Genomic DNA, 25762 nt, shown 5'->3' on the forward strand with positions numbered 1-25762 from the left:
GCAATTCACCAAAAGTTAACATGATTTGTGCAATCTCACGGTTTAAAGTTTACGGCCCCTTTTTCTTCTGCGAAAAAAACTTTACAGGACACGTGTATCTGGACATGCTGGAAAATTGGCTCATGCCACAACTGGAGACCGACAGCGCCGACTTCATCTTTCAACAGGATGGTGTTCGGCATTTCTTAAACAGGAGATTGGAAAACCGATGGATCGGTCGTAGTGGAGATCATGATCAGCAATTCATGTCATGGCCTCCACGCTCTCCCGACTTAACCCCATGCGATTTCTTTCTGTGGGGTTATGTGAAAGATTCAGTGTTTAAACCTCCTCTACCAAGAAACGTGCCAGAACTGCGAGCTCTCATCAACGATGCTTTCGAACTCATTGATGGGGACATGCTGCGCCGAGTGTGGGAGGAACTTGATTATCGGCTTGATGTCTGCCGAATCACTTAAGGGGCACATATTGAACATTTGTGAATGTCTAAAAAAACTATTTGAGTTTTTGTATGTGTGTGCAAAGCATTGTGAAAATATCTCAAATAATAAAGTTATTGTAGAGCTGTGAAATCGCTTCAATCATTTGTAATAACCCTGTAGATTATGACGACTTTCCCCATGACTATTTGTAACCGCTTGTAGTACAATTGAATGAAAATGCCTATAACCATAAGACATCATACCAGAATTTTCTGTACTTTTAGACGAATGCGGTTTCTATGAACATCACCAATTCATTTGAATGTTTCTGTAAGTTCTATAAATATTTTATAGTATTTAGAAGCTCATCTGCAGAACACACACTCCATGTGGAGTGGCTGAAGGCAATCCCACAACACTTTGGTAGTTGACTCCACATTTCTTATAATGGTTGCGAATCCTATTGTGAATATAGAGCTATGTCTCAAAAAACTACTTCTGGTCTCCAGGAACTTTTAACAATTCTTGTTTCATTAACTGTTGATGACCTTTAAGAAGACACATTATTCTGTTGGAAAAAAAGTTAAATAAAAGAAAGCTGTACTTATTTGTACATCACGTAAGATAAGAGAGTTTTGTACAGCAACCAAATGGCAACATACTCCCATCTTTGAGCACTATTATTTGCCCAAATCTTGTTTTGTTAATTCATACTGTTTACGAGGTTCACAGGTGTTACGAATATTTGATTCTTGCTTTATGGATGCATCATATATGATCAATTTCCTCAAGAATGGAGTAAGTTATAGATGCCATTCCAAGATCAAACAATATTTCAATATGTCAACAACATTTGGTATGCAGCAACATGTGACTTAACAAGCACCAAATGCAAATTCATAGCAACATCTATGTGTCAATGCAAACTATTCAGCTTTCTCACAGTAGGCTACTAAATTTCGAAATATCACAATGATTAATGAAACAATAAACAGCTCTTCACGAAACTGTCTAATAAATCCTTAAGATGCATGAGAATTTTTTTTTACCTAGTAGTTTCTTTAAAATTGTTGGAGGAAGACTGCAGATCGGCCAGCTTGTGCTTTTGCTGATGAAGCAGTGAAGTGAGCCTACTTGCTACTGGGCTCATGCCCCACTATAACTAGACATGAAGCAGCATTGCAGCAGCTGCACGATGCACAGCTCTGCTCTGTCATGTCCCTCCACTATAATTCAGACTTATTAAGGAACAAAAACCTTAATTGTAATCTGGACACTACTGCTGCTGGTATACATTTTATTTCTACGGGTAGGTTATCAAAGAATTTTATAACTGTGGGTTTCACTTCTTTCTGTGGTGAAGTCAGCCCCACTAGTGCATATTGTAGATCCTTTCTCTCAGGATTACGAATCTGAGCAGCTAATTCCTACTGTGATTCAATAATATGAAAATGTGGTCAATATTCAAAATTGCTTAAAAACATCTCTGAAAGATGCACTGTGTGAATCCCACAAAATACCAATTAGCTTTGTGTACCTAAAGGTTGTTTACACTGACTTTGAAACAGGTTTTGCAACATCTCTATCTACATAGATACTCTGCAAATCACATGTAAGTGCTTGACAGAAGATTCGTTGAACAACCTTAATGATAATTCTCCATTATTCCAATCTCATACAGCACGTGGAAAAAACAAACACCTATATCTTTCCATGCAAGCTCTGATTTCCCAATTTTATTATCATGATCGTTTCTCCCTATGTAGGTCAGCATGAAAAAAACAAAGTAGTTTCGCATTAGGAGGAAAAAGTTGGTGATTGAAATTTTATGAGAAGATTTCGCCACAGCAAAAGCACTTTGTTTTAATAATGTCCGCACCTAACCCTGTACCATTTCAGCGATACTCCCTCTCCTACTTCACGTGCTGTCCTCCTGTGAACTTTCTCGATGTACTCTGTCAATCCTAACTGGTAAGGATCCCACTGTGCAGCAGTATTCTAAAAGAAGATGGATAAGCATACTGCAGGCAGTCTCATTAGCAGATCTCTTACACTTCTTAAGTGTCCTGCCAATGAAACACTGTCTTTGCTTAGTCTTCCTCACAAAATTTTGTGTGTGTTCCTTCCAATTTAAGTGTTTCACAATTGTAATTCTGGGTATTTAGTTGAATTTATGACCTTTAGATATGACGGATTTATCATGTAACCAAAGTTTAACAGATTCGTTTTAGCACTCATGTGGACGACCTCACACTTTTTGTTATTTAGGTTCAATTGTTAAATTTTTGCACCATAGAAATATTCTTGTAAATCATTTTGCAATTTGTTTTGATCTTCTGACGACTCTACTAGTCAATAAATGACACCATCTGCAAACAACCTAAGACGGTTGCTCAAATTGTCTCCTAACTCATTTACATACACAAGTTACAGCAAAGGGCCTACAATGCTATAGCTTGGGGAATGCAAGAAAGTGTTTAACACTTTCCATCAATTATGATGAACTGTGACATCTCTGACAGGAACTCATGAATCCAGTCACATATCTGAGATGGTATTCCATAAGCAAGCAATTTCACTACAAGCCACTTGTGTGGTGCAGTGTCAAAAGCCTTCTGGAAATATAGAAATATGGAATCAATTTGAAATCCCTTGCCAATAGCACTAACACTTCATGTAAGTAAAGATAAAACAATGGAAAATCCAGGATGGAATGTAACAATATTATGAGAAGGAAAGTTGCCACTCACGATACAGCGGAGATGCTGAGTCACAGACAGGCACAACAAAAGGACACTTGGCAGTGTGATTTCAGTTGCCTGAGACTGCAGGTGTGTGTGTGTGTGTGTGTGTGTGTGTGTGTGTACTGCTGACAAAGGCCTTAAATGGCCGAAAGCTATAATCATGTGAATCTTTTTGTTGTGCCTTTCGCAACTCAGCATGTTCACTGTATAGTGAGTAGCAACTTTCTCCTCGAGTTAATTCACAATGTTCGAACACAATATACACTCCTGGAAATGGAAAAAAGAAAACATTGACACCGGTGTGTCAGACCCACCATACTTGCTCCGGACACTGCGAGAGGGCTGTACAAGCAATGATCACACGCACGGCACAGCGGCCACACCAGGAACCGCGGTGTTGGCCGTCGAATGGCGCTAGCTGCGCAGCATTTGTGCACCGCCGCCGTCAGTGTCAGCCAGTTTGCCGTGGCATACGGAGCTCCATCGCAGTCTTTGACACTGGTAGCATGCCGCGACAGCGTCGACGTGAACCGTATGTGCAGTTGACGGACTTTGAGCGAGGGCGTATAGTGGGCATGCAGGAGGCCAGGTGGACGTACCGCCGAATTGCTCAACACGTGGGGCGTGAGGTCTCCACAGTACATCGATGTTGTCGCCAGTGGTCGGCGGAAGGTGCACGTGCCCGTCGACCTGAGACCGGACCGCAGCGACGCACGCCAAGACCGTAGGATCCTACGCAGTGCCGTAGGGGACCGCACCGCCACTTCCAGCAAATTAGGGACACTGTTGCTCCTGGGGTATCGGCGAGGACCATTCGCAACAGTCTCCATGAAGCTGGGCTACGGTCCCGCACGCCGTTAGGCCGTCTTCCGCTCACGCCCCAACATCGTGCAGCCCGCCTCCAGTGGTGTCGCGACAGGCGTGAATGGAGGGACGAATGGAGACGTGTCGTCTTCAGCGATGAGAGTCGCTTCTGCCTTGGTGCCAATGATGGTCGTATGCGTGTTTGGCGCCGTGCAGGTGAGCGCCACAATCAGGACTGCATACGACCGAGGCACACAGGGCCAACACCCGGCATCATGGTGTGGGGAGCGATCTCCTACACTGGCCGTACACCACTGGTGATCGTCGAGGGGACACTGAATAGTGCACGGTACATCCAAACCGTCATCGAACCCATCGTTCTACCATTCCTAGACCGGCAAGGGATTTTGCTGTTCCAACAGGACAATGCACATCCGCATGTATCCCGTGCCACCCAACGTGCTCCAGAAGGTGTAAGTCAACTACACTGGCCAGCAAGATCTCCGGATCTGTCCCCCATTGAGCATGTTTGGGACTGGATGAAGCGTCGTCTCACGCGGTCTGCACGTCCAGCACGAACGCTGGTCCAACTGAGGCGCCAGGTGGAAATGGCATGGGAAGCCGTTCCACAGGACTACATCCAGCATCTCTACGATCGTCTCCATGGGAGAATAGCAGCCTGCATTGCTGCGAAAGGTGGATATACACTGTACTAGTGCCGACATTGTGCATGCTCTGTTGCCTGTGTCTATGTGCCTGTGGTTCTGTCAGTGTGATCATGTGATGTATCTGACCCCAGGAATGTGTCAATAAAGTTTCCCCTTCCTGGGACAATGAATTCACGGTGTTCTTATTTCAATTTCCAGGAGTGTATGTTCCAAAATCCCACTGCATATTAACATTAACGATATGAGCCTGTAACTTAGTGGATTACTCCTACAGCCTTTCTTATATATTGATGTGACCTGCGCAACTTTCCCATCTTTGGGTACAGATCTTTGGTAACCAGCAGTTGTATATGATTGTTTGTAAGGAGGTATTGTATCAGTGCACTCTGGAAGAAACCTAACTGGTGTACAGTCTGGACTGGAAGACTTGCTTTTGTTAAGTGATTTAAGCTGCTTCACTACTCCAAGAATATCTACTTTTTTGTCACTCATGTTGGCAGCTGTTCTTGTTTTGAATTCTGTCACTAATTCTGGAATTTGCAACACATCACAAATAAAAAGTGTTCCACGTTTGTGTCAGTATAGATCAAAGGTAACAATGTTTCTCATTGGCTACACAGAACTAGTGTTTGTTTAAGCTCTGCCCTACTTTGTATAGTGCTGCGAGTTGTCGTATGTTGCACTGCACATTGTATCACATTTTGAAAATGAACTGTACAACTTCTTACATGCGAATAGAATGTATGTTGCGCCAGTTATAAAAATACAAAAGTGGGGCAGGGCTCTCTACGGAAAACCACTGTTGCTTACTATCAGCAGCAGTGATGTGGACAGGAAGCCAAGATCTCTTTTAGCTCCGAACAGACATGAGAAAAATAAAATTGGAGAACAAGAAATCTGGCAGTGGTACAGAATCTTTGTTTACATCAAAGTGATTTGGTTTCCATTATTTACAGGTTTTGGATGATTATTCAGGAACCAAACAAAGAACAGACAATAAAAAAGAGATAAACAAGGTTATGCTTGTTTATGTTTATTTGTATTCTGCACTGTACAACAATATTATTAATTATTTTATCGCAGTACAAATCCTTGTGTGTTTAAAAAGCACTCTGCAAATTCATCTCAAATTTCTGCCACCCTTCCTTCCACAATAACCTCCATTTGTTCCAATTCCACCAATCCTTACCTCTCACCAACATAATCCTGCAAAACCACATCAATCACACTCATACCTCCTTGCAATAACTTCTCTCCAACCATAAAATTATTCTGCTATGCAACCAAGTTCTGGATCCCAAACACACACACTGAACTCGTCATCCATGAACTAGAGCAACATGCACAATAACGCCTCAAAAAACTCTCCAGCCTGCTCACTTCCTACTCCCGCCTCGGAGTACCACTGTACACCTCTACAATAACCTGCAAAACCACCCACATCCCCTCATAGCTGACAAACCCTGTCTCACAAACCTACTAAATATACCCTACCCTCAAAAACTCCCTCCCAGAATCCAGAACTAAAACAGACCTGAAACACAGTAATGACCTTTCCCTCCAAAAGCCTTAGTCCCACAGAAATAGTCCTTTCCAAAGGCCTCACCTTTTGCCCGACTCAAATTCAATCATAAAGGACTTGTTAAAGACCTCCTCTCCTTCTCCCAGTCCCTACAGTGGAAACACTTTTCTGCCATCAACCCTACCAATCAGAGTCAACCAAAGACCAATACTGAACCCCACCTGACTCAGTCCACTTCTCCATACAACTGTGATACCCCCACTGCTCCCAAATCACCCCTGATAACTTAGCAGAATTTCTTAACCTCAAATCTTTCCTCAGCATCATTCCCCAAACACCTTAACATGCAAATTAACTTTACATCTACAGAAAGAACCGCAACCCAGCATCTAAAAACTGATCTCGGCCTTATAATCCTACCTGCTTACAAAGGCTCCACCAGTGCTATTTTGAACTGCAAGGATTACCTGGCAGAAGGACTCTGCCACCTGTCAGATGCATCCACCCACAAACCCTGCCACAGTGACCCCATTCCAAAAATCCAGTAGGAACTTCTGTCTCTCCTCAAATTCTTATGCCTATCCCAGAACCTCTCCCTGGAGTCTAATCTCTCCTCACCCCTACCACTCCCTGAACCCTTACCTTCTACATGCTTCCTAGATTAGACTTCTCAAGGTTAAATCTAACTTTGGCTCAGAAGAGGGTAAAAATTATGCTGCCACAAAAGTCTTTGGTCACTTACCTAATAGCATCAAAAGTCTGACAGATAGCCATACAGCATTTAAAAGGAAATTAAAAGAATTTCTGAATGGCAACTCCTAAAAAAATTGTCATGTAATATTTTGTGTAATGTAATATCTTGTATAGACACCTGTTATTATTATTATTATTACACGTTCCACATCATTATGAAGTGTCTTATTCATGATCTATGGAACAAGTAATAATCTAATCTTCCTGAAGTTCATAAACCCAACCAACCAGATGCCTCAATAAGGTCCTTTACTGGGTTCCCACAGTGACTTTCTGCTCTTGTTGACCAACACCTCCAGCCTGTTATCTGCAATCCACCCTCCTATACAAAAGACAACTGTTTCCTCCAGAGACACTACAGTTCCAGTTCCTTTACCACACGGTGTCCTGCTCATTACTATTGAACACTGTCTTTCCCAATGCCTGACAGATTCCAAATGCACAACCTCTTTCCTTGTCGCCATGATCAACTACACCCTCACCAACAATATTATCTCCTTTGAAGGCATTACTTGCAAACACATCTTGTGTGCAGCTATGGGCACCCATATGGCATCATCCTATGCCAACTTATTCATGGGCCATCTAAAGGAATCCTTTCTAAACACCCGAATCCCAAGCCCCTCAACTCGTTCAGATTCTTGACAACATCTTAGTGATCCGGATCAAGGGTGAGAACACCCTACTCACATTCCTCCACAAACTCAATAACTTCTCCCCCATTAATTTGACCTTGACCTGGTCCTACTCAAACCAACAAGCCACTTTCCTTGATGTTGACCTCCACCTCAAAGATGGTCACATCAATACCTCAGTCCATATAAAGCATGTCAACCACCAGCAATATCTCCACTTCAACAGCTTCCACCTAGTGCAGACCAAGAAGTCCCATCCATACAGTCTAGCCACTTGTGTACATCACACCTGCAGTGACGAGCTGTCCCTCTTGGAAGGTACCAAGCATCTCACTGAGGCCTTCATTTGCCCTCCCAACCTTGTACGAAAACACATCTCTTATCCTTCCAGTCACCCACTACCTCCCAAAATCCCACCCCATGTCTGGCCACAGAGGAGCATTCCCCTTGTGACTCAGTACCACCCAGGGCTGAAACAACTGAATTACAGGCTCTGCCAGGGTTTCTACAACCTCTCGTTGTACCCTGAAATGAGAAATCTCCTATCCACTACCCTTCCCACCCCTCGCAAAGTAGTATGCCACTGCCCACCAAACAACCTTCACAATACCCTTGTCCTTCCCTACACAATGCTCCCAACCCCTTGCCTTATGGCTCATATTTCTGTAATAGACCTAGCTATATGCAAGACCTGTCCCATACATCCTCCAACCATCACCTACTCCAGTCTGGTCTCAATCACCATCTAGCCAATCAAAGGCAGGGCTATCTGTGAAACTAGTCATGTTATCTACAAGCTAAGCTGCAACCACCATTCTGCATTCTAAATAAGCTTGACAACCAATAAGCAGTCAGTCTGTATGAGTGGCCACTGAAACTGTGGCCAAGAAACTACTGGACCACCTTGCTGCTGAGAATGCCGCCCAACATGTTCTTCATTTCAATTACTGCTTCACAACCTGTGCCATTTGGATGCTTCCCACCAAGACCAGCTTTTCTGAATTGCACAGGTGGGATCTCTGCCTGCAACATATCCTACATTCCCTTAGCTCTCCTGGCCTCAAACTTCTTTAGTCATTGTCCTTACCTATCTAGCCTATTCCCTGTTCCCATTCCAGCACTACACAGCCCTCTATTCCACCAATGCACCCAGTCTTTTTACTTCTCTCCCCCGCCCCCCATTCTTTCCCCTGCCCTTTGTCTAACATCCCAACTGCCACATTGTCCCTGCACACTTCCACTAGCAGTACTTTACCATCCCCCACCCCTACCCTGCTATCCCTCCTCCTCCCTGCAACAGCCTCCTCCTCACACCAACCCTGTTGCTTCTCCCATCATGTGCTAGTGTGAGTGTGTGTGTGTGTGTGTGTGTGTGTGTGTGTGTGTGTGTGTGTGTGTGTGTGGGGGGGGGGGGGGGGGGGGCGGGGCTTGCTGGCTGACAAGTATTTTTGCTGTGCCTATTGCAACTCAGCATCTCCGCTATACAGGGAGTCGCAACTATCCTTTTCTTAATATTGTAACATTCCATCCTGGATTTTCCATTTTTTTATGTCTTTGTCTCTGGTTGAAATTCTCCATGGTAAATTTGGGAGTGTAGTAATAGATGAGGCAGCAGCATCTCATCTGCATGTCCCTGACACGACTTTACCTGCCTGTAGGCAATAAGAGTTGAAATTTCCTCCTGGGCTATAACAGCTCCTTTGCTTAACATTTCTGCTTAAGAACTTGTGGAAAACAATTGTCATAGTATAGTTCGTGCCTTCTAGACTGCAACACTAGTTTACACTGAGGTCTAAACATTTGTAGTTAAAAATTCTTTCTTTCGAACATTGGTTGTGCTCTCCTAGAAATGACTTCATGAAGCTTTCTTGTAACAGGAAGCATCATCTGCCAGGAATACAGGTAGCAGCAGGTTTGTCCCTCCACATAAACATTCATTAGATGGCAAGTTCAGCTTGTTTTATAATTAAGTTCACACTGAGGAATTCTTAAAAACACTTCCATCAGAAATCCTTCCTTGACAGCCAACGTTATCATATAAAAAGTTGTTATTCTCAGCAAAAACAGCAAGCAGCACAACACTAAGTGACCTTGTAGTTGCAAAATTTGCTACCACTAGGAACAGGACACTGTAGGACAATATGCTTCCTATCAATTGCTCCCATATGATGGTTGAAGTGGACTACCTAGCTGAACACACTTTCCTTTTCATACTATCTTCATTCACCAGGATCTGAAACAAGTTAATTTGACTTCAGGTTCAGCAAGTTCTACCAGAGGAAGATACAAAATATTTTAGAGGCTACAGGTCCCGAAGAACTGGCAGGACCCATTAAATGTTGCAGAATGCTCTGCTGCAAAAAAGAACTTTGTTTGATCGTTAACTTTGGGAAGCACATTGTCAGCAAATTTCACAAGCTGTCTTTTTTTTTTTTTAAATAACATCCATCCATCTCTCTCTCTCTGAGGCAGAGGAGGAACTGTGCTTAACAGAGGAGTCAATAGTAAATGTGGCAGATTCCAATTGTAGATACGGTCACTGACACGGGGGTGGGAAGACGTTCTGTTTGTTGAAAATGGTTATTTGGAATAATTTAAATCTGTGTATAAAAATCTTAAATGTATGATATAGTGCTATTAACATAACTGAATTACCTATACATATTCCTTTAATTGTTCGACTGAAGCTTCATAAACTGCAACTACTTGAGATTTAGCTTGCTTTGAAATGAGAAAAAAAGGGTTAAGTCTTTGCTTCACAAAGATTCATTTTCTGAAATCATGTGTCTTCCTTTGTAACAGTTGGCACTATAATAGTCCGTAGAATTTCAAACCCAGATGGTGACATCATAGCAAAGCTACGAAACCAGAACTATCTTCGAGGTTCAGTTAGCACAGCATCTCTTTCATCCCACATCATCTAGAGTAAGTTTTTGTCCAGCAACAATGACTATACCTTTTGCTTTGCCTGATTCTTTTGTCAATTATTACTAATACATCTAATAAATCTACAAAATGCGAACTTACAGCTTTATGTTCATGAAGTTTTTTTGGGCAATATTCTTGTGAAAAAAGTAGCTGTAAGTAAATGTTGTAGCAGGTTAGTGTGTGGTTTTTCCAGCTTTAATTTTTCAACAATACAAACCGCCAAGCAGTGGAAATTTTCTGCACTGTTAAGTTATTTCTTCCTGGTACACAATTTGTCAACATTACTGTCCTTACACCTTTTTTTAAAAAAAAATTTGCATGATATGTTACAAACTGCAGTTAAAAACGATTTAAGACTTGTGCGTATCATGGAGGTTGCTCTGGCTATTTTACAGAAGTTAAATTTTTGAAAATATATCAGTTTTGGTTTTTTATATTGTGGAGTTTGTTCTAGCTATGTACGTGAAGTGAAGGTTTCAATACACATCTGGAACCATATGAAATTAAACCGTATCATGGACTTCGTTTGAGCTACGAAGCCCAGTGAAAATTTTGATGCCAGCTTTTATACTGATTGTGGTCTTCATATGAGATATATAGGCCAAATGAAACTTCCAACATCAATTTTTGTGGCTTACTGATGTTCTGAATTATTTATTGTTTGGGTAGGAATGAATTTTACATTGGGAATGTCATTTTGTTTCTTCCCATCTAAAACTCGAAAATTCCCATTAACTTCATGTCGTTCTTCTAATCATTTTAGTTACACTTTGTAATATGAGACTTTTTGTCTGTCTGCATCTTGAATGTGTAATTTCACGATAGCCATATTGCTAAGACTGAGATGGCAATAAGTACTTACTCTGAGCTATATGTAGTCACTTAGACGCAGATCACACATTATCAGAGAATCCTTGTGCAACTGCTCATTGTAGAACATTCCCTAACACATCACAACCATACTCTGAGCTTTAACTAGAGTCACACAGTTCTAGATACCTGTGCCTGATGAACAGTGGCTTCCCTCGCCATTTGAATGTAACACTCTTTCCTTCTGGGATGTCACTCAGTTTCACTTCAATTTTCGCCAAAGCTAGCACGTCTGCAGATGCACTCATACTTGAGACAAACTGGGTTACTATTGCCTTCGCAGCATATGCTCCTCCAATGGCACCAGCTGAAAGTAAAGATTTTTGATTAGTATCTTCTTCCCACGTATGCAAAGATACTTTATTCATACTAACAAAAGTTACCCACTAGTAATGGCATCAGCTGTTTTAGACATGAATAATGTGGTTAAGGAAAATCAGGTTTTAACTATTATTAATGTCTGCACAGCATCACAGAAAGTATCACTCCAGGATGGTAGGCGTTTGTAATAGAAGTACGACTGAGGTGTACAGAGTACACCATGGCGTAAGTCACTATTAAATCCATTCTCGTAAAATTACTTTCAGGAGACATATGTTATTGGACACACAACTGCTAAAATCTAGATGACTATCAACGCTCAAATTTAAATTCTTACTTCCCGCTACTAGGTACGTAAAAGATTTTCGGGCTTCCGGGTCCGTATTCTTCACTGTTGCATCTGCTACTGAATGTCTTCTGTATGCACTGAAATCTGGAACCTGAATATCCGTGTGTGCACATCTCACTTGAGTAGTAACTGTAAACCAAAGTCAGCACTCAACATTAACAGAGAATCAAGGTTTATTCTACATTGCAGCAAATATAATTTACGGTTTTACCTGTTGGGCCAGAACACACCCTCAAATTACCCTTGGGTAAAGTCTGGCTTAAAGAATAACTTGTATGTTGCTTCGGCAGACTTGGGGTCACAATCTTTTCAGATGAAATTGCAACCGGCGTTGCTGGTAGCTTTAATTGAGGTGCTACAACCTGCGATGTTGCTTTTAGGTACGGTGCTAAATTTCCCGCACGAGATACGATATTCATCATGCTTGTGTTAACTTAGTATTACGTCTTACACTCCTTCTACGCCAATCCCACCTTCACCTCCACTGCAAAAGAACTAACGTATAGAACTTTACTTCGCATTTTCGCCACTAGGGAGGTATGAGAAATTTCGATATCTGCCCAGTGCCAATAGTGTAAAGTGAGCTATTACGACAGTAATAACACATAGAAAGCTACCAAACAATTAATTTTTCATAATTCGTTCCCCTGGAAGTCAACAGGACTCATTGTAAGGCCACAGCAGTTACTTTCCTAGTCCAAAGACTTAAGCTGATGTACCGAAATTTTTCATAATTCGTACACAACTGTTTCCGGCTGTAGCCTACACCAACATTTCTTTTTATGCACGGGTTAGAGAAATTAAGTTATTTATAAATATTGAACGGACCTATCTCAGGTATTATTTGAAATAAATAGAAATTAAATGCAACGCCGTATATGTGTTATCGCGTAAGCGCAAATTATATGGACCTCATTATACAATATTGCAAATTGTGAATTTTGCGGGAGTCTCCTGCAGCGGACATGGAATCTTAGCATTGGTGTTGCATGAATCGTGTCAAGATGGTTGCATGTTTATGATTTGGCGCAAGGTTTACCTTGAACGATGTTGGATTTGTATAAAAACACCTGTTAAACATGTTTATGTAGAAAATCGGAACGTAGCACATATATACATTGACAGTAATTAGATTTGGCCTCGTTTATTGGGAACGCAGTTACGAACCAAAATTTATTTAGGCCTAAGTGCATTTACTGCACTATACTAATTTTAGAGCTAGGCTTCCCCATGTGAGTCTGAAGAACAGCAGGGAGGTGCGTATTTACATTCGTAGTTATTTACCATCACTTTATTGATCATTTTGCGTCTGTCAGTATCACGCTGTGTTCATAGTGCTGTTGTAAATCATATACGCGATGTCCGGAAAAGCTACTAGTTTTTAAATAGTATGCACTTTATACGACAACGTTAATGAGTTATATTGATTTGACAGTGAAGTTAATTTATTCTAATGCGTTGAAATTGGAAGTGTTGTGTTATGTCATTCTTCCATTCCAGCTGATACATTCCAAACAACATCTGGAATGGATTCACAGCAGCAGTTCTGTCTTAAGTGGAACAGTTTTGGCAGCAATCTAGCAACAACATTTGGAAACTTATTTCGATCCGAGAGCTTAACAGACGTTACATTGTTTTGTGAAGGTGAGATATTTATTTAGATGACTTGAGACTGATAGTATGTGTTGACAGTATGTGTTTTTAACTTGTCATGTCACCCAAGTAAATATAAAATTGTATTAACAACGAACGATATTTATTTGATCACCATTCATTATTAGTTCTGTCCTGCAAATGTGATTGATGTGCTGCTGCTCCTTTTCTTATTTTGACCTATACAACATACTTTTTGTAGTCTGAAAATACTGCCCATGTACACCAAGTTTCCACAGATAGCACTTGTACAATTAGGGAGAGGAAATATGCAGAGTAAACTTAAGTTTCTCCATTCTTAAATCACCAATAGCAATATTTTATCAAAACTTTAAACACAAACCCTAAGAATTTCAACAAAATTTTCACCATTTCATTGTAAGATACCGTGCACTTATTTCACACAATCGTGATTTGGCTTTGTAGCCATTTGCAAGTCCATGTTCAAATGTTAGGCTACAGTATATCTGAACTGTGTACACATCATATCTTCATTGACAGAGACATATTTCTGGACGACACACACACACACACACACACACACACACACAAAGAAAACAATACGTCATATAGGGAGGTGAGCACTTGAACATGCACTTGAGAATGGCTGTAAAGCTGAAACCGTGGTTGTGTGAAATAAATGAACTGTAGTTTATGGTCAGTTAGCAGAAATTTCTTTTGGAAAGTTCTAAATGAGTGTGACCCCCCCCCCCCCCCCATAAAAGGAAAATCGTAAGTAGTACTGTACTGAAATTCATCAGGGAGTCATGATTATAGTTATACAGTCCTAGATGGAGTCTTTCATGGTATATCAAGTGGTTAACAGTTTTTTTCAAACATCAGTTCATACAAGGAGAAAAAAGTCTCTGATGTATCTTAAATAACCAAGTAGGTCTACATGGGGCTAGCAACAAAGGGCACACTGCATGAGGTGTAGGACAGTATGGAGCCAAGTACTTCCCACTACCATATTTAGATGTGGGTTAATTTAGGTATGTATTAGCAAAATTTTCAATAAATTGTCTCGAAACAAACATCAATTGTCCTAGATTGTAAGAAGCAAAAGAATTTTAAAGTCATATCTAATAAAATTACAACTCATTGTTTCCGTTAATAAGTGAGTGGGGTGACTGTCTGAAATACATGGATGTCTTCAGTAGTAACTCAACAATGTTATTGGATCTAACTAGGCTACTACTTCTCATATTTCAGCAATTGCCATGACTGATTATTTCAAGTCACATGTTAATGTAGTTATTGATGTAGAGGTATCTGTAGGCTACATGTATTGTACCAAACAAATAAATCTGTATATTTGTTGCCTCCATAAAATTCCATTTTAGCAGATACAGATGCAGTAAAAGTAAAACTTTCTTGTATCAAAAAAGTGATTTTTTTTTTTTTTTTTTTTTTTTTTCTATGTGAGGAGCACCATTTCAAATTGTGTTATGTACACCAATGGACAAAATTAAGTTTGATGATTTTTTTTACATTGCTTCTGAATCATTCTTTCAAGCTCTAAAGTCAGATTGTAACAAATTGTATTCACTAACATTGTATCTGCTGAGAACTAGCTGTTTTTTCAAATCATATCCAGTCCTCTGCATTGTGTGTTTCAGATTGTATTGTGTCTATTGTAAACACTACGTGAAGCTTATTAGGGCCTCGTTACTTTGCTTAGCTGGTTATACTAACAACGAGCATGCTTTTCTTGACAATGCTATGTGTATAATAATGGCAGTATCTTTTACTTGTGAACTGTGTGTAGGGAAACAACTTTTCCTCTCATGGAGGAAGAAAGCACTGTGGGTGGTAATTCAGGAAGAAGCCGAAAGAGGTATAGAAAAACAAACTTGCCCATGAACTTAAATCAGTAGGCAGTAGAGCTAGAGAAGCAAAGGAGAGTGACATAAAAAATAATTTAGTATGTAGGCCTAAATGTTTGGTGGTTGATTGGAGGAGCAAAGGATATTCAGATTTCTGTGGTAACATCATTGAATCAGTTGCTTTGGTAACTGACAATGAGGAAGTTGATGTGTCAGCTTGTGGTTGCTTGGAAGGAGAAGCACTGAATCAAATTTGAAGAGAAACCAATAGAATGGCCATTCTGAACATTCTATAAATCAATACTTTTATCCATAAGATTTAGATTTTGGACTAACAATTTTGTTGAATAATAACACAAACAAGCATTTAAATAATGGCGCATATCATTAAATAATTATAGCAAAAAGAAATTGTGAATTATAAAAATGGTTAATGTAATATTTTTATTGTGTAGTAACATGGTTTTCAATAATAGCATATTAGTTTGATATAAAACTTATTAAAGTCAGTTGGCAACTAGAGGGGTGTTATGAGTTCACTGTGCATTAGAACTTTTGTTGTGGAAAGTTTGTATTTAAAGCTAGTGTTCTTCTATAATGAACTTCAGGAAAACTTCTAATGGCCAAGAACACTAGTATACTATTTATTTAAATGACTTGTTTCAGTAAGACTATTTTCCCATCTTCAGATCGTCTACTTCACAGCTCATGTAACCTCCGCCATCAGTGCGTTGTATCAAGGCAGAGATTACCTGAATTGTAAAGTTGGAGATCCGAAGATGATAACATATTTTACTCAAATCGGTCATCGAAATAATTACTTTACTAATAAAGATACAAATGAATTAAAGACATTGGCTGTGAGTAGAAAGGTTGAAAACTTGTGCTGGACCAGGATTCGAATTCGCACCATGTGGACACAGTGGTCATCGCAACTACAGGGACTACTCTTGCACACCTCCTGTCTGATCCAAATTCTCAATCTATCCACACACTACGAATATAGTGCCCCTTGCCCATTATCCCCACTACTCAAGGCATTTCACCGATTTCCCTAAGAGCTGAGGTCTGGTGTGCCTCCACACTGAAGAGCTCATTGACTGTCCTCGTCTTATGTTCTTTCAGACATAAGGCTATTTATATATAAGTGGTGTCTATTCTTTTGGACAAAAGGCTAGGATGGCCAATGATCTATTCAGTGCCATGTGATGACCACTGTGTCCTGATGGTGCAATGATTGGTGCATCTGCCTAGTAACCAGTGTCGACTCACAGCTAATGTCTGCAATTCCTTTGTGTCTAAATTCACGGTGGCTGCTGGATCAAAATGATGTTGGTTGTTTGGAGTTTTTCCAAAGTTCATTATATTACTGATTGTCCCCATTCTGGCAGTGTCAGGAACATTTTCTTCTATAATAATACCAAGAATAATTGTGTTTTCTTCTTTATATATTTTACAGATTATCGAACCAAAGCATATCAAGACCAACAAATTTTTCTTTCATTTCGAGAATAAAATTGCAAATTGATATCACTTTTTCGTGTTTCTAGAAGGATGCCTCAGACAGAATAACTTTGTATTGAACAGTTTTGGAAAAAATTACCAGGTTTATGAGTAATCAATTTCTTGCTTCACCTGCAAAATTTCGTTTTTCGGACATAATACAATTTGAAATTGTGCATATCTTATATCTTCTAGGGTTCTAGGGATTAACAATATTAAAGAACTGTTTTTTTTCTTTTTTTTTTTTCCTTCGTTTTTTATCACTACATACAACTGTTGATTCAAGTGATTCTGTTACATCACATGTAATTTTCTGAGCCTATTTCTTCATAATCCATGGACTTTTAATGAGTTACAACTGAAAAAATTATGATAATTTTTTAAATTTGTTTTAATTGTGTGACATCTTATTGTTATTTACCTTTGGATATGTTATTATTGTTATTATTATTATTACTACTACTACTACTACTACTACTACCCATTACATGCTGATAAGTAAAATAAGGTGAAAAAATATTTTCATAAGTAACTTCATATGAGCAAGGAACTTTGAATGGTTTCTATGAACTTCATTTTTTTCCAGTAAAAGTCTAGATTGGGGCCAGTGCTTACATGTTTCGTGCAGCATTGTTGTCAGCAATCACTGTGAGGTATGATGGGAATGAAAGAGGGGTTCCATGCAGCCAAAGAGAGAGCAGCAGATAGACGACATGTTCGAAGCAAGAGGCGAAGGAATAGTATGACATTCTCATGTCTGTATGTCACTGTCTCTGAAATCGTAATGCATTCAGCGAGAGGGAAAAAAAAGGTTGATTTTTTTTTTTTTAATTACAATCAAGACTATAAATTTAATTGCTGCTTGTTTCATGTGCAGCAATTCAAGCTGTGCTATTCGGTCTCAACCTAACCACCATCTCATAATTCATGACATATTTGGAAAAAATGCTCGGATATTTGTGAAAACAACAAAGAAGAGAATGATTTCAGTGGTGGGTCTAGAAATTCATTGCCTTCTTCCTCGTGTCTCACTGGCTACGTGAAAGTATCATCTCATTGCCTAAGTGAAATTGACGAGTTGCCAGCCTATGAACAGTAAGCAAACACTGCCCTGCCTGATGCTGGTCCAACTTGAAAATCTTGTTAAGATTTGACTGGATATTTTTGCAGATTTTTATCAAATAGTATTTCATTATATATAACTGCACCACTTTCATAAAGTCTGAATTACTCTGAATATTTTCTACCAGGTCATTAAAACATATAGCAAGAACAGCAAGGGTCCCAACACACTTCCCTGTGTACAGTTGAATTAACTTCTAGTTGTGTTGATGACTCTCCATGCTAGATAATATGTTGCATCCACCTCACCAAGAAATCCTCATCCAATCACAAATTTTATTTGATGCCCAATATTGTTGTACTTTTGGTGTGGTACCAAGTCAGATGCTTTTCAGAAGCCACCTGATTACCTTGATCATTGGCTTCCAGGGTGTCATCCAAGAAATACTCAAGTTGGGTTTTGCTTGATCAGTGTTTTCGGAATCCATTCTAGTTGCCATGTAGGAGATCATTCTGTTCAAAATACCTCATTAAGTTTGAGTTCAGAATATGTTTTAGGATTCCACAGAAGATGAATGTGAATGAGATTCAATAATAGTTTTGTGGATCACTTCTACTACTTTTTGTGTGGACTGTGTTTTATATGCTTTCTTCTATTTATTCAGAACATTTTTGTTCACTGAGATATCTACAATATGCTTTGGTTAAAATAAGAGCTATTTCAGCTGCAAATTCTGTTTGGAATCGCACAGGGATTCCATTGGGTTTGGGGTAATACCCTGCATTCACCCTACAAGAAATTCTCAATCCAGTCATATATTTTGTTCGATTTCACATACTTGGCATCTATATTCAAGCATCTGCCTGTAAGTTTTTTTACATCTTAGATACCTTTTGCTTTGGGTCAAGCAAAGCTGTGACAATTTGTGCTGCCCTTCTTTGTATACAACATCCTCTGTTAGAATTGATATTGGCTCCACACACTTCAGCACTAAATCTAAGGGATGAAAATGATTGATGAAGCGGGTCTGTAATATTTGAAAAATAATTATTGTGTTAGTTTCACATACAATCCTTCCCCTGCTACACACTCACAGCACTAATCATAGAAGTTCTGGAACACCTTTAGAAATTCTTCGACTGGAATGTTGTTCAGAATCACCACCATGTTCCATTGAAGCTATTAAGCATCTTCAGAATGCTTGTCCTTCAGAACAGATTTAAGTTCAGGGAAGAGCATGATGTCTCCTGAAGCCAAATCAGGTGAATATTGGGGAGAGGAGAGGGTTGCTTATCTCTCTTTGGACCAAACACACACTCAAGAATGCTATGAAGTGCAAGGAAGTAATGGCAAAAGAATATACATGTATGATCATATGTGGTGTACTTTAATCAGATTGTTGCCCACAACTCAGAAACAAGACAGAGAAATGTACCTGACTTTCTATGTGACATGTGAAAGACACCTTATGTTTCTTTTGAACAGCTAACATCATGTTTTTAATCTTTTAAAAAATTAGAGTGAGGGACACCATTACAAATTTTAAGCGTTTGATGTGATCCTACGCTTCAGTTTTCTTATGATACTTACTTAATTGCTACAACTGAGGTATCTGAGAGCCTGGTGCCTCGCAATGCTCAGTATTTTAAAATATTTACGCACACAACATGAACAGCAGGCTGACATATAAAAAGTTAGGACCAGTCTCCTCCACTACCTCTGCACTAAGGCTTGGAAGTCTCCAGTTTCCATCCGATGGCACTTACTCATGTTGAAAAATCATATCAGATTTATATTGTACCTTCAGACACATGTATGCCTTGCTGTTGCTAGCTAATTCATAGAACAGTATTTTAAAAACTGTTTGAAAACCAGTAGGGTCCTCAAAGACGTGTAGAAAGAGTGTTGATTTCTGTAACTCACTTGACACTCCAAGTGCCATCTAGCAGCATTTTGCAAATTGGACAGGTTGGTCTGTCTTAGCATAATCTGCTCCCTGTCAGGAAATATTGTAACTTTGTGTGTGCAGAACTGGACTTACCAGGTTTTGTGTTCAAGCAGGTACTGCTGAGCATCTATTGAGAGCAATGGCCTGAGGTAGCCTGGAGGCACTGCAGTGAGCAGACATATGTCTTGACCAGCCAAGGGCCGCAGCCTGTGGGCATCTTCTAAAGTATTACCGAATATCACTTTTAATGAGAAATAAAGTATTTTTCACATAAACATTGTGTTCTGCCTCATCATTGTGGACTGAAAATGAGGGGAGGACTGTGACTCCTCTCGTATGACACACTCCAAACTTAAATGTACCAGTCCAGGACCAGAGGTCCACGAGGGAACTGCATACAAAGAGCTCTCTCTTAGAAATGGATATGACAAATGACAGTGTCCTTTGCTGAGGTGACAGTGCATTACCACCTTGGTTCCTTAAGAGCTCCAGAGTTATTTCAGATATGTTACCTTTTAAGAGGGAAAGCACTCTCTACTAGTTCTTTAATACCATTTTACATATTTTAGATCAGTGTCAAGTGTTTGCTACAGTGAATATCAATGAGTCTCAGCAGACACTTTCTTTGCTGCTCAGTAATTTTCCTTCCCAATATGTTCATCAATCACCTATCATATATGTCCTCCGTTAGCGAGGATATATGCATCCAGTGTCGTACTGTATCCAAGATTGAAGCTGCTGGAGCAAATGAGATGTGATCAGCTGTGATTGTCTTAGTAATCTCAATATAATTTCACAGAAGCCCCATCAAATGATTTATTGTTCCCTTCTGTCAAATGATGATGTAATTGAGGAAGTTTGTCAGAAACCCATTGAACACTGGTTGATAGCTTTCGCACCCAGAGGCGCCAAGAGTTTGTGCCCCTGTAGAATAAGTATTTCACACTAACGGTGTGTATTTTACATTCTGCTGGTAGGGTAGCTCTACCTTTAAGAGGGAATTTGCCCTGTTTTGTAGTTGGTGATTTAGTACTTAAGTAAATTTTGTGTGAAACTGTGTGCTTACTTTTACCAAAGAGTTTTGTGTGTGTGGTGGGGGGGTCTCAGGGAGAGGGGTGCTTTAGTTGAAATGCATAAATTTTATCAGTGTTTTGTATTCTAGATGTCTTTCAACATTCATATAGTTGATTTTAATGAAAGTAAAAAGCAAATAGTCTTGTCTTTACATACTAATAAGAAATGTCATTTATCAAGTAAATTTTATCATTATAAACCACAATCATCTCTAAGAATATTGGTTTTCTTTCTAAAGAGTTTTATCAGTATCACAATTTGCTTGAGAGAGAAAATATCTCTGTAGTCCATATCTTTATTTGAGACACTAAGTTCCTCCAGCTTATATCTAGGGCTTGTACTCTCACTGTCTGATACAAACTGATCAGAAGAAGGTTTTGCACCACATGCCTACTTGCAAATGTATGATCGTATATTCAAGGGACCACAAAATTGGAGGTGACTTTACTCTGAAATAAAATAATCATGAAAATAAAAGCAGTTTGTTTGCAAATTTTTACACAGCTATGAAATCAAAATCTGCTGCTGAGTAACATTCAATACTGTGTTTCTCTGCCCCAAGCATTGTAACATACTTTGATCCTCCCCAGCATGCTGTCCACAATGTGATCGAGACATTGCTACTCAAGCCTATCCCACAGCTCGATGGCAGCCCTTCAGAGACACCCACAGTGCGAGGTGGTTTCCTGTAAATACACAGTGCAAGTTTTAGCTGATCCCAAGATTGCTGAATCAGTCTACTGGCAGCATATACTGCTGGCTATTTCATTCAGTTGATGTCTTCCTCCTGGAGGCTGGAGGAAGATGGTCAAAAAGTGAGTGAGATGTGCTGCATTATCATCTTGGAAGGCTAACCCATTGTCGAAATGCTGGCTGTATAGCAGGACGACAGGTTGGAGGATCTTGTTCCTATACTGTACAGGCCCCATATCACCCTCAAGAGTGATAAGGAGTGTCAGCTGTATACAGGATGTTACAAAAAGGTACCGCCAAACTTTCAGGAAACATTCCTCACACACAAAGAAAGAAAATGTATTATGTGGACATGTGTCTGGAAACGCTTACTTTCCATGTTAGAGCTCATTTTATTACTTTTCTTCAAATCACATTAATAATGGAATGGAAACACACAGCAACAGAACGTACCAGCGTGACTTCAAACACTTTGTTACAGGAAATGTTCAAAATGTCCTCCGTTAGCGAGGATATATGCATCCACCCTCCGTCGCATGGAATCGCTGATGCAGCCCTAGAGAATGGCGTATTGTATCACAGCTGTTCACAATACGAGCACGAAGAGTCTCTACATTTGGTACCGGGGCTACGTAGACAAGAGCTTTCAAATGCCCCCATAAATGAAAGTCAAGAGGGTTGAGGTCAGGAGAGTGTGGAGGCCATGGAATTGGTCCGCCTGTACCAATCCATCGGTCATCGAATCTGTTGTTGAGAAGCGTACGAACACTTTGACTGAAATGTGCAGGAGCTCCATCGTGCATGAACCACATGTTGTGTCGTACTTGTAAATGCACATGTTCTAGCAGCACAGGTGGAGTATCCCATATGAAATCATGATAACGTGCTCCATTGAGTATAGGTGGAAGAACATTGGGCCCAATCAAGACATCACCAACAATGCCTGCCCAAACGTTCACAGAAAATCTGTGTTGATGACGTGATTGCACAATTGCGTGCGGATTCTTGTCAGCCCACACATGTTGATTGTGAAAATTTACAATTTGATCATCAGAATCGAGGAAGTGCAGTACATACTGACGAAACTAAAATGAGCTCTAACATGGAAATCAAGCATTTCGGGACACATGTCCACATAACATCTTTTCTTTATTTGTGTGTGAGGAATGTTTCCTGAAAGTTTGGCCATACCTTTTTGTAACACCCTGTATACATGGGACCTCTGTGCTGCATCCGTGGAACTGCATGCCTGGGTTATGCATTAGTAAGAGCCAGTTCCACATGCACGATCAGCAGATGTCAAATTTTGCACTTAATTATGGGAATCCAATACAATTGGCCCAGGTTCTAATCCAGATGATCCCTCATTCACCCTGCGCGTTACAGTGCTGGTATATTTGTACAGTTGTTTGTGATCATTTTAATCTGATGAAGGCAGCTACTATGAGCCAGAGCTACAGTTTTTGTGTTTCACATTGGAGGTGGTTTAATATTTTAGTGGTGTTGACCAACTTGGTGGGGAACTTGCTGTGCTGTCTACTTCTCCCACCGTAAAGTTATAATGCATGAATAGTCTAAATTGAAAATGACTCTTAGGTCATGTTATCAGATTCAACAGTGTACACAAGATGGGTTGTCCCATTCGTAATTGGAGATGCAATACTCTTTACAAAACTACATTGAGAATTAAGGTTCATTTTTACCTTCATTACACATGTGGCTGTATGTATTGATGTTCTCTGCTTAAGACTATTGGGCGGAAGGGGTGTGGACATGGAGCTATGCAAATCATGAGGTTTGTGGAAAAACCTTTTTGAACAATTCAGGAGCTTATGCCTAATGTATACTTAGCAATTGGAAAATGTTCTTTTTAAAAAAATAGGTGTCTGCATAGAAAATCTCTTGTAACATCTGATACACAACTGAAGGAAGGATTACTACCGGTAATTACAAAATTAACTCTTCCTTGATGCATCAGAACATGTTCTGTCAACCTATTGCTTTTGGTTTTAGTCAAATGCCATATTTTTTTTTTTTTCTCAAATCCTATTTAGAACATCTTCAATAGTTACCGGAGGTACATTTGATTACATAGTTTGCCAGCAAATCTCTCTTCTCTGTTATGTTCTGCTGGAAATGTTTGCGAGTCCATGCCACAGCTGTGTATGGTTTTAGTGTACACATCATTTAAGGCAAGCTTTTGACAACACCCATAGTTATTTTTACCAGATATTTTATTTGTTGTTTCTTCTATTATTCATAAATCAGTGCATGTGTGTATATTGGCCCTGTCTGGCTATTCATTCTTCAGGTTGTGGAAGGTTGGAACAGTCCATAAAAATATCACTATGAAGTAGTGTGTGAGAGAAGGGAACTCTGATGTGATGCCTGATGTGAATAACATTTCTTAAATTACAACAGTGCGTGTGGTTTGTATGGAAAGAATATAAGTCAACATCATAAAATGTTTATGGAAATGATGTTCGTTTTTAAAAATATTGTTTTGATCTGTATCAGTTTATGGTAAACGATGAGAGAGGAGTGTAGGGGGAGGGGATTATAGGATAATACAGAACATTTTGTTTAATAACTTTGATGACTGAAAATAAAATGTCGCCAACTGAACTGGCAAAAAATTCTAAGAAGTTTTGGTTGTACGTAAAGTCAGTAAGTGGACAAAATCATTTGTTCAATCACTTGGTGACCACACTGGTACCATAAAGATATATGACTGACAGAAGACAAAAATACTGAATTCAGTCTTCTGTAATGCAATATGTGTCTCTCGAAAACACCACTATGAGAAAATACGAGAAATTAGAGTTTATGCAGGGGTCTATTGGGAGTTGTTCTTCCCACTCATAATTCTTGAGTGGAATAAGAAAGAAGGGAAGTGACAGTGGTTCCAGAAGTACCTCTACCAACACCGCAAGTTGGCTTGCGGAGTGAATAATTAACTGTAGACATTTGTCAGGCATTAAACTCTTTATCTTCCTACCAAAACAGGAACAACTGGGTGAAGCTGGAAGTAAATAAAAAATACTGCAGATTTCATAACTGTTTCGTAATTTTTGGCTTACTTGTGCCTAAAAGTTAAAGTGACCTTTCTTCAGTGGTGTGTTCTGTTTCGGGATTTATATAAATGTGTACAGTTGTTATATTTCAAGTAGTGTATAGAATGTCACTGTATACCCTTGGACTAAAATATGAATATCAACAGTAGAAAAATTTGAATTACTTTTGTATTAGTATGTTTAAAATTACAGTAATGAAATGTCATATTTTTGAAGTTCTGTATTTTATAAAGCAAGAAGTGTCACAGTAAGCAAGTAATATATTCGTCAATTTTTCTTTTGTTTTCTTACACAGGTGTCACATTTAAAGCACATAAATTGATCTTAGCAGCATGCAGCAAGCACTTTCAGGATCTCTTTGAAACAGCACCAGTATGTCCGAGTGTCCTTGTTATATTGGATGGCACATCATCTTCAAATATGTCAGCATTGCTAGAATTTATGTACAAAGGTGAAGTTCACGTTTCACAGGACAGCTTGTCAAGCTTTTTGAAAGCAGCTGAATGTTTGCAGGTATGATTCCAAGTATATCTGATGTAGTGTAAACACTTCTAAAAATTCTTATCTGATACATACTGAAGTTAAATAATTTGGACATGTTCAGATTAGTAGCCATTTCTAAGGTATTTTACACTACTATACTTTCATTTTGTTGTTACTGACTTAGTAATATCGCTTACAATACCTTTACCGGTATGTGAAATAGTGTAGGCTGTTCGTAACTTCCTTTTTTGTATCATGTGATTCCCAGGCACATTTTTCCATTACTCTTTTTGTTTTATTTTGCAACAAGAAAAAATACATGGGAATAGGAATATTGAATAGTGTGGGGGAACGTATGAAATAAAAAAATCCAAATATTAAGTAATGAAAATTAGAGATGTGACACATTTTGCTGGTGACAAAATGTGT

At 39.4% G+C, this 25762-nt stretch overlaps 2 protein-coding genes across 4 annotated transcripts in view; one reads left to right on the top strand and one right to left on the bottom strand.

Annotated features, from left to right (window-relative positions):
* The window catches only part of LOC126480731 (cytochrome b-c1 complex subunit Rieske, mitochondrial), a 31931-nt gene extending 19408 nt beyond the window's left edge, over positions 1 to 12523 (bottom strand). Inside the window, exons 1-3 of the mRNA XM_050104001.1 lie at positions 12228 to 12523; positions 12005 to 12145; positions 11476 to 11653 (exon numbers count right to left, since the gene is read on the bottom strand). Coding sequence (XP_049959958.1) covers positions 11476 to 11653; positions 12005 to 12145; positions 12228 to 12438 — 530 coding nt within the window. The 5' untranslated portion in view covers positions 12439 to 12523. The remainder of the gene's footprint in view (positions 1 to 11475; positions 11654 to 12004; positions 12146 to 12227) is intronic.
* Positions 12524 to 12776: 253 nt separating this feature from the next.
* The window catches only part of LOC126480730 (zinc finger protein chinmo), a 135429-nt gene continuing 122443 nt past the window's right edge, over positions 12777 to 25762 (top strand). The window contains exons 1-3 of one of the 3 annotated variants that reach the window (XM_050103999.1): positions 12777 to 12853; positions 13517 to 13660; positions 25146 to 25363. In XM_050103999.1, the coding sequence (XP_049959956.1) occupies positions 13543 to 13660; positions 25146 to 25363 (336 nt within the window). In that variant the 5' untranslated portion in view covers positions 12777 to 12853; positions 13517 to 13542. Of the gene's footprint in view, positions 12854 to 12904; positions 13273 to 13516; positions 13661 to 25145; positions 25364 to 25762 lie in introns of those variants that run through there. The other 2 variants (XM_050104000.1, XM_050103998.1) reach the window with 2 other exon arrangements.

The sequence above is a fragment of the Schistocerca serialis genome, chromosome 5, assembly GCF_023864345.2.
Source record: "Schistocerca serialis cubense isolate TAMUIC-IGC-003099 chromosome 5, iqSchSeri2.2, whole genome shotgun sequence".
Lineage (NCBI taxonomy): Eukaryota > Metazoa > Arthropoda > Insecta > Orthoptera > Acrididae > Schistocerca > Schistocerca serialis.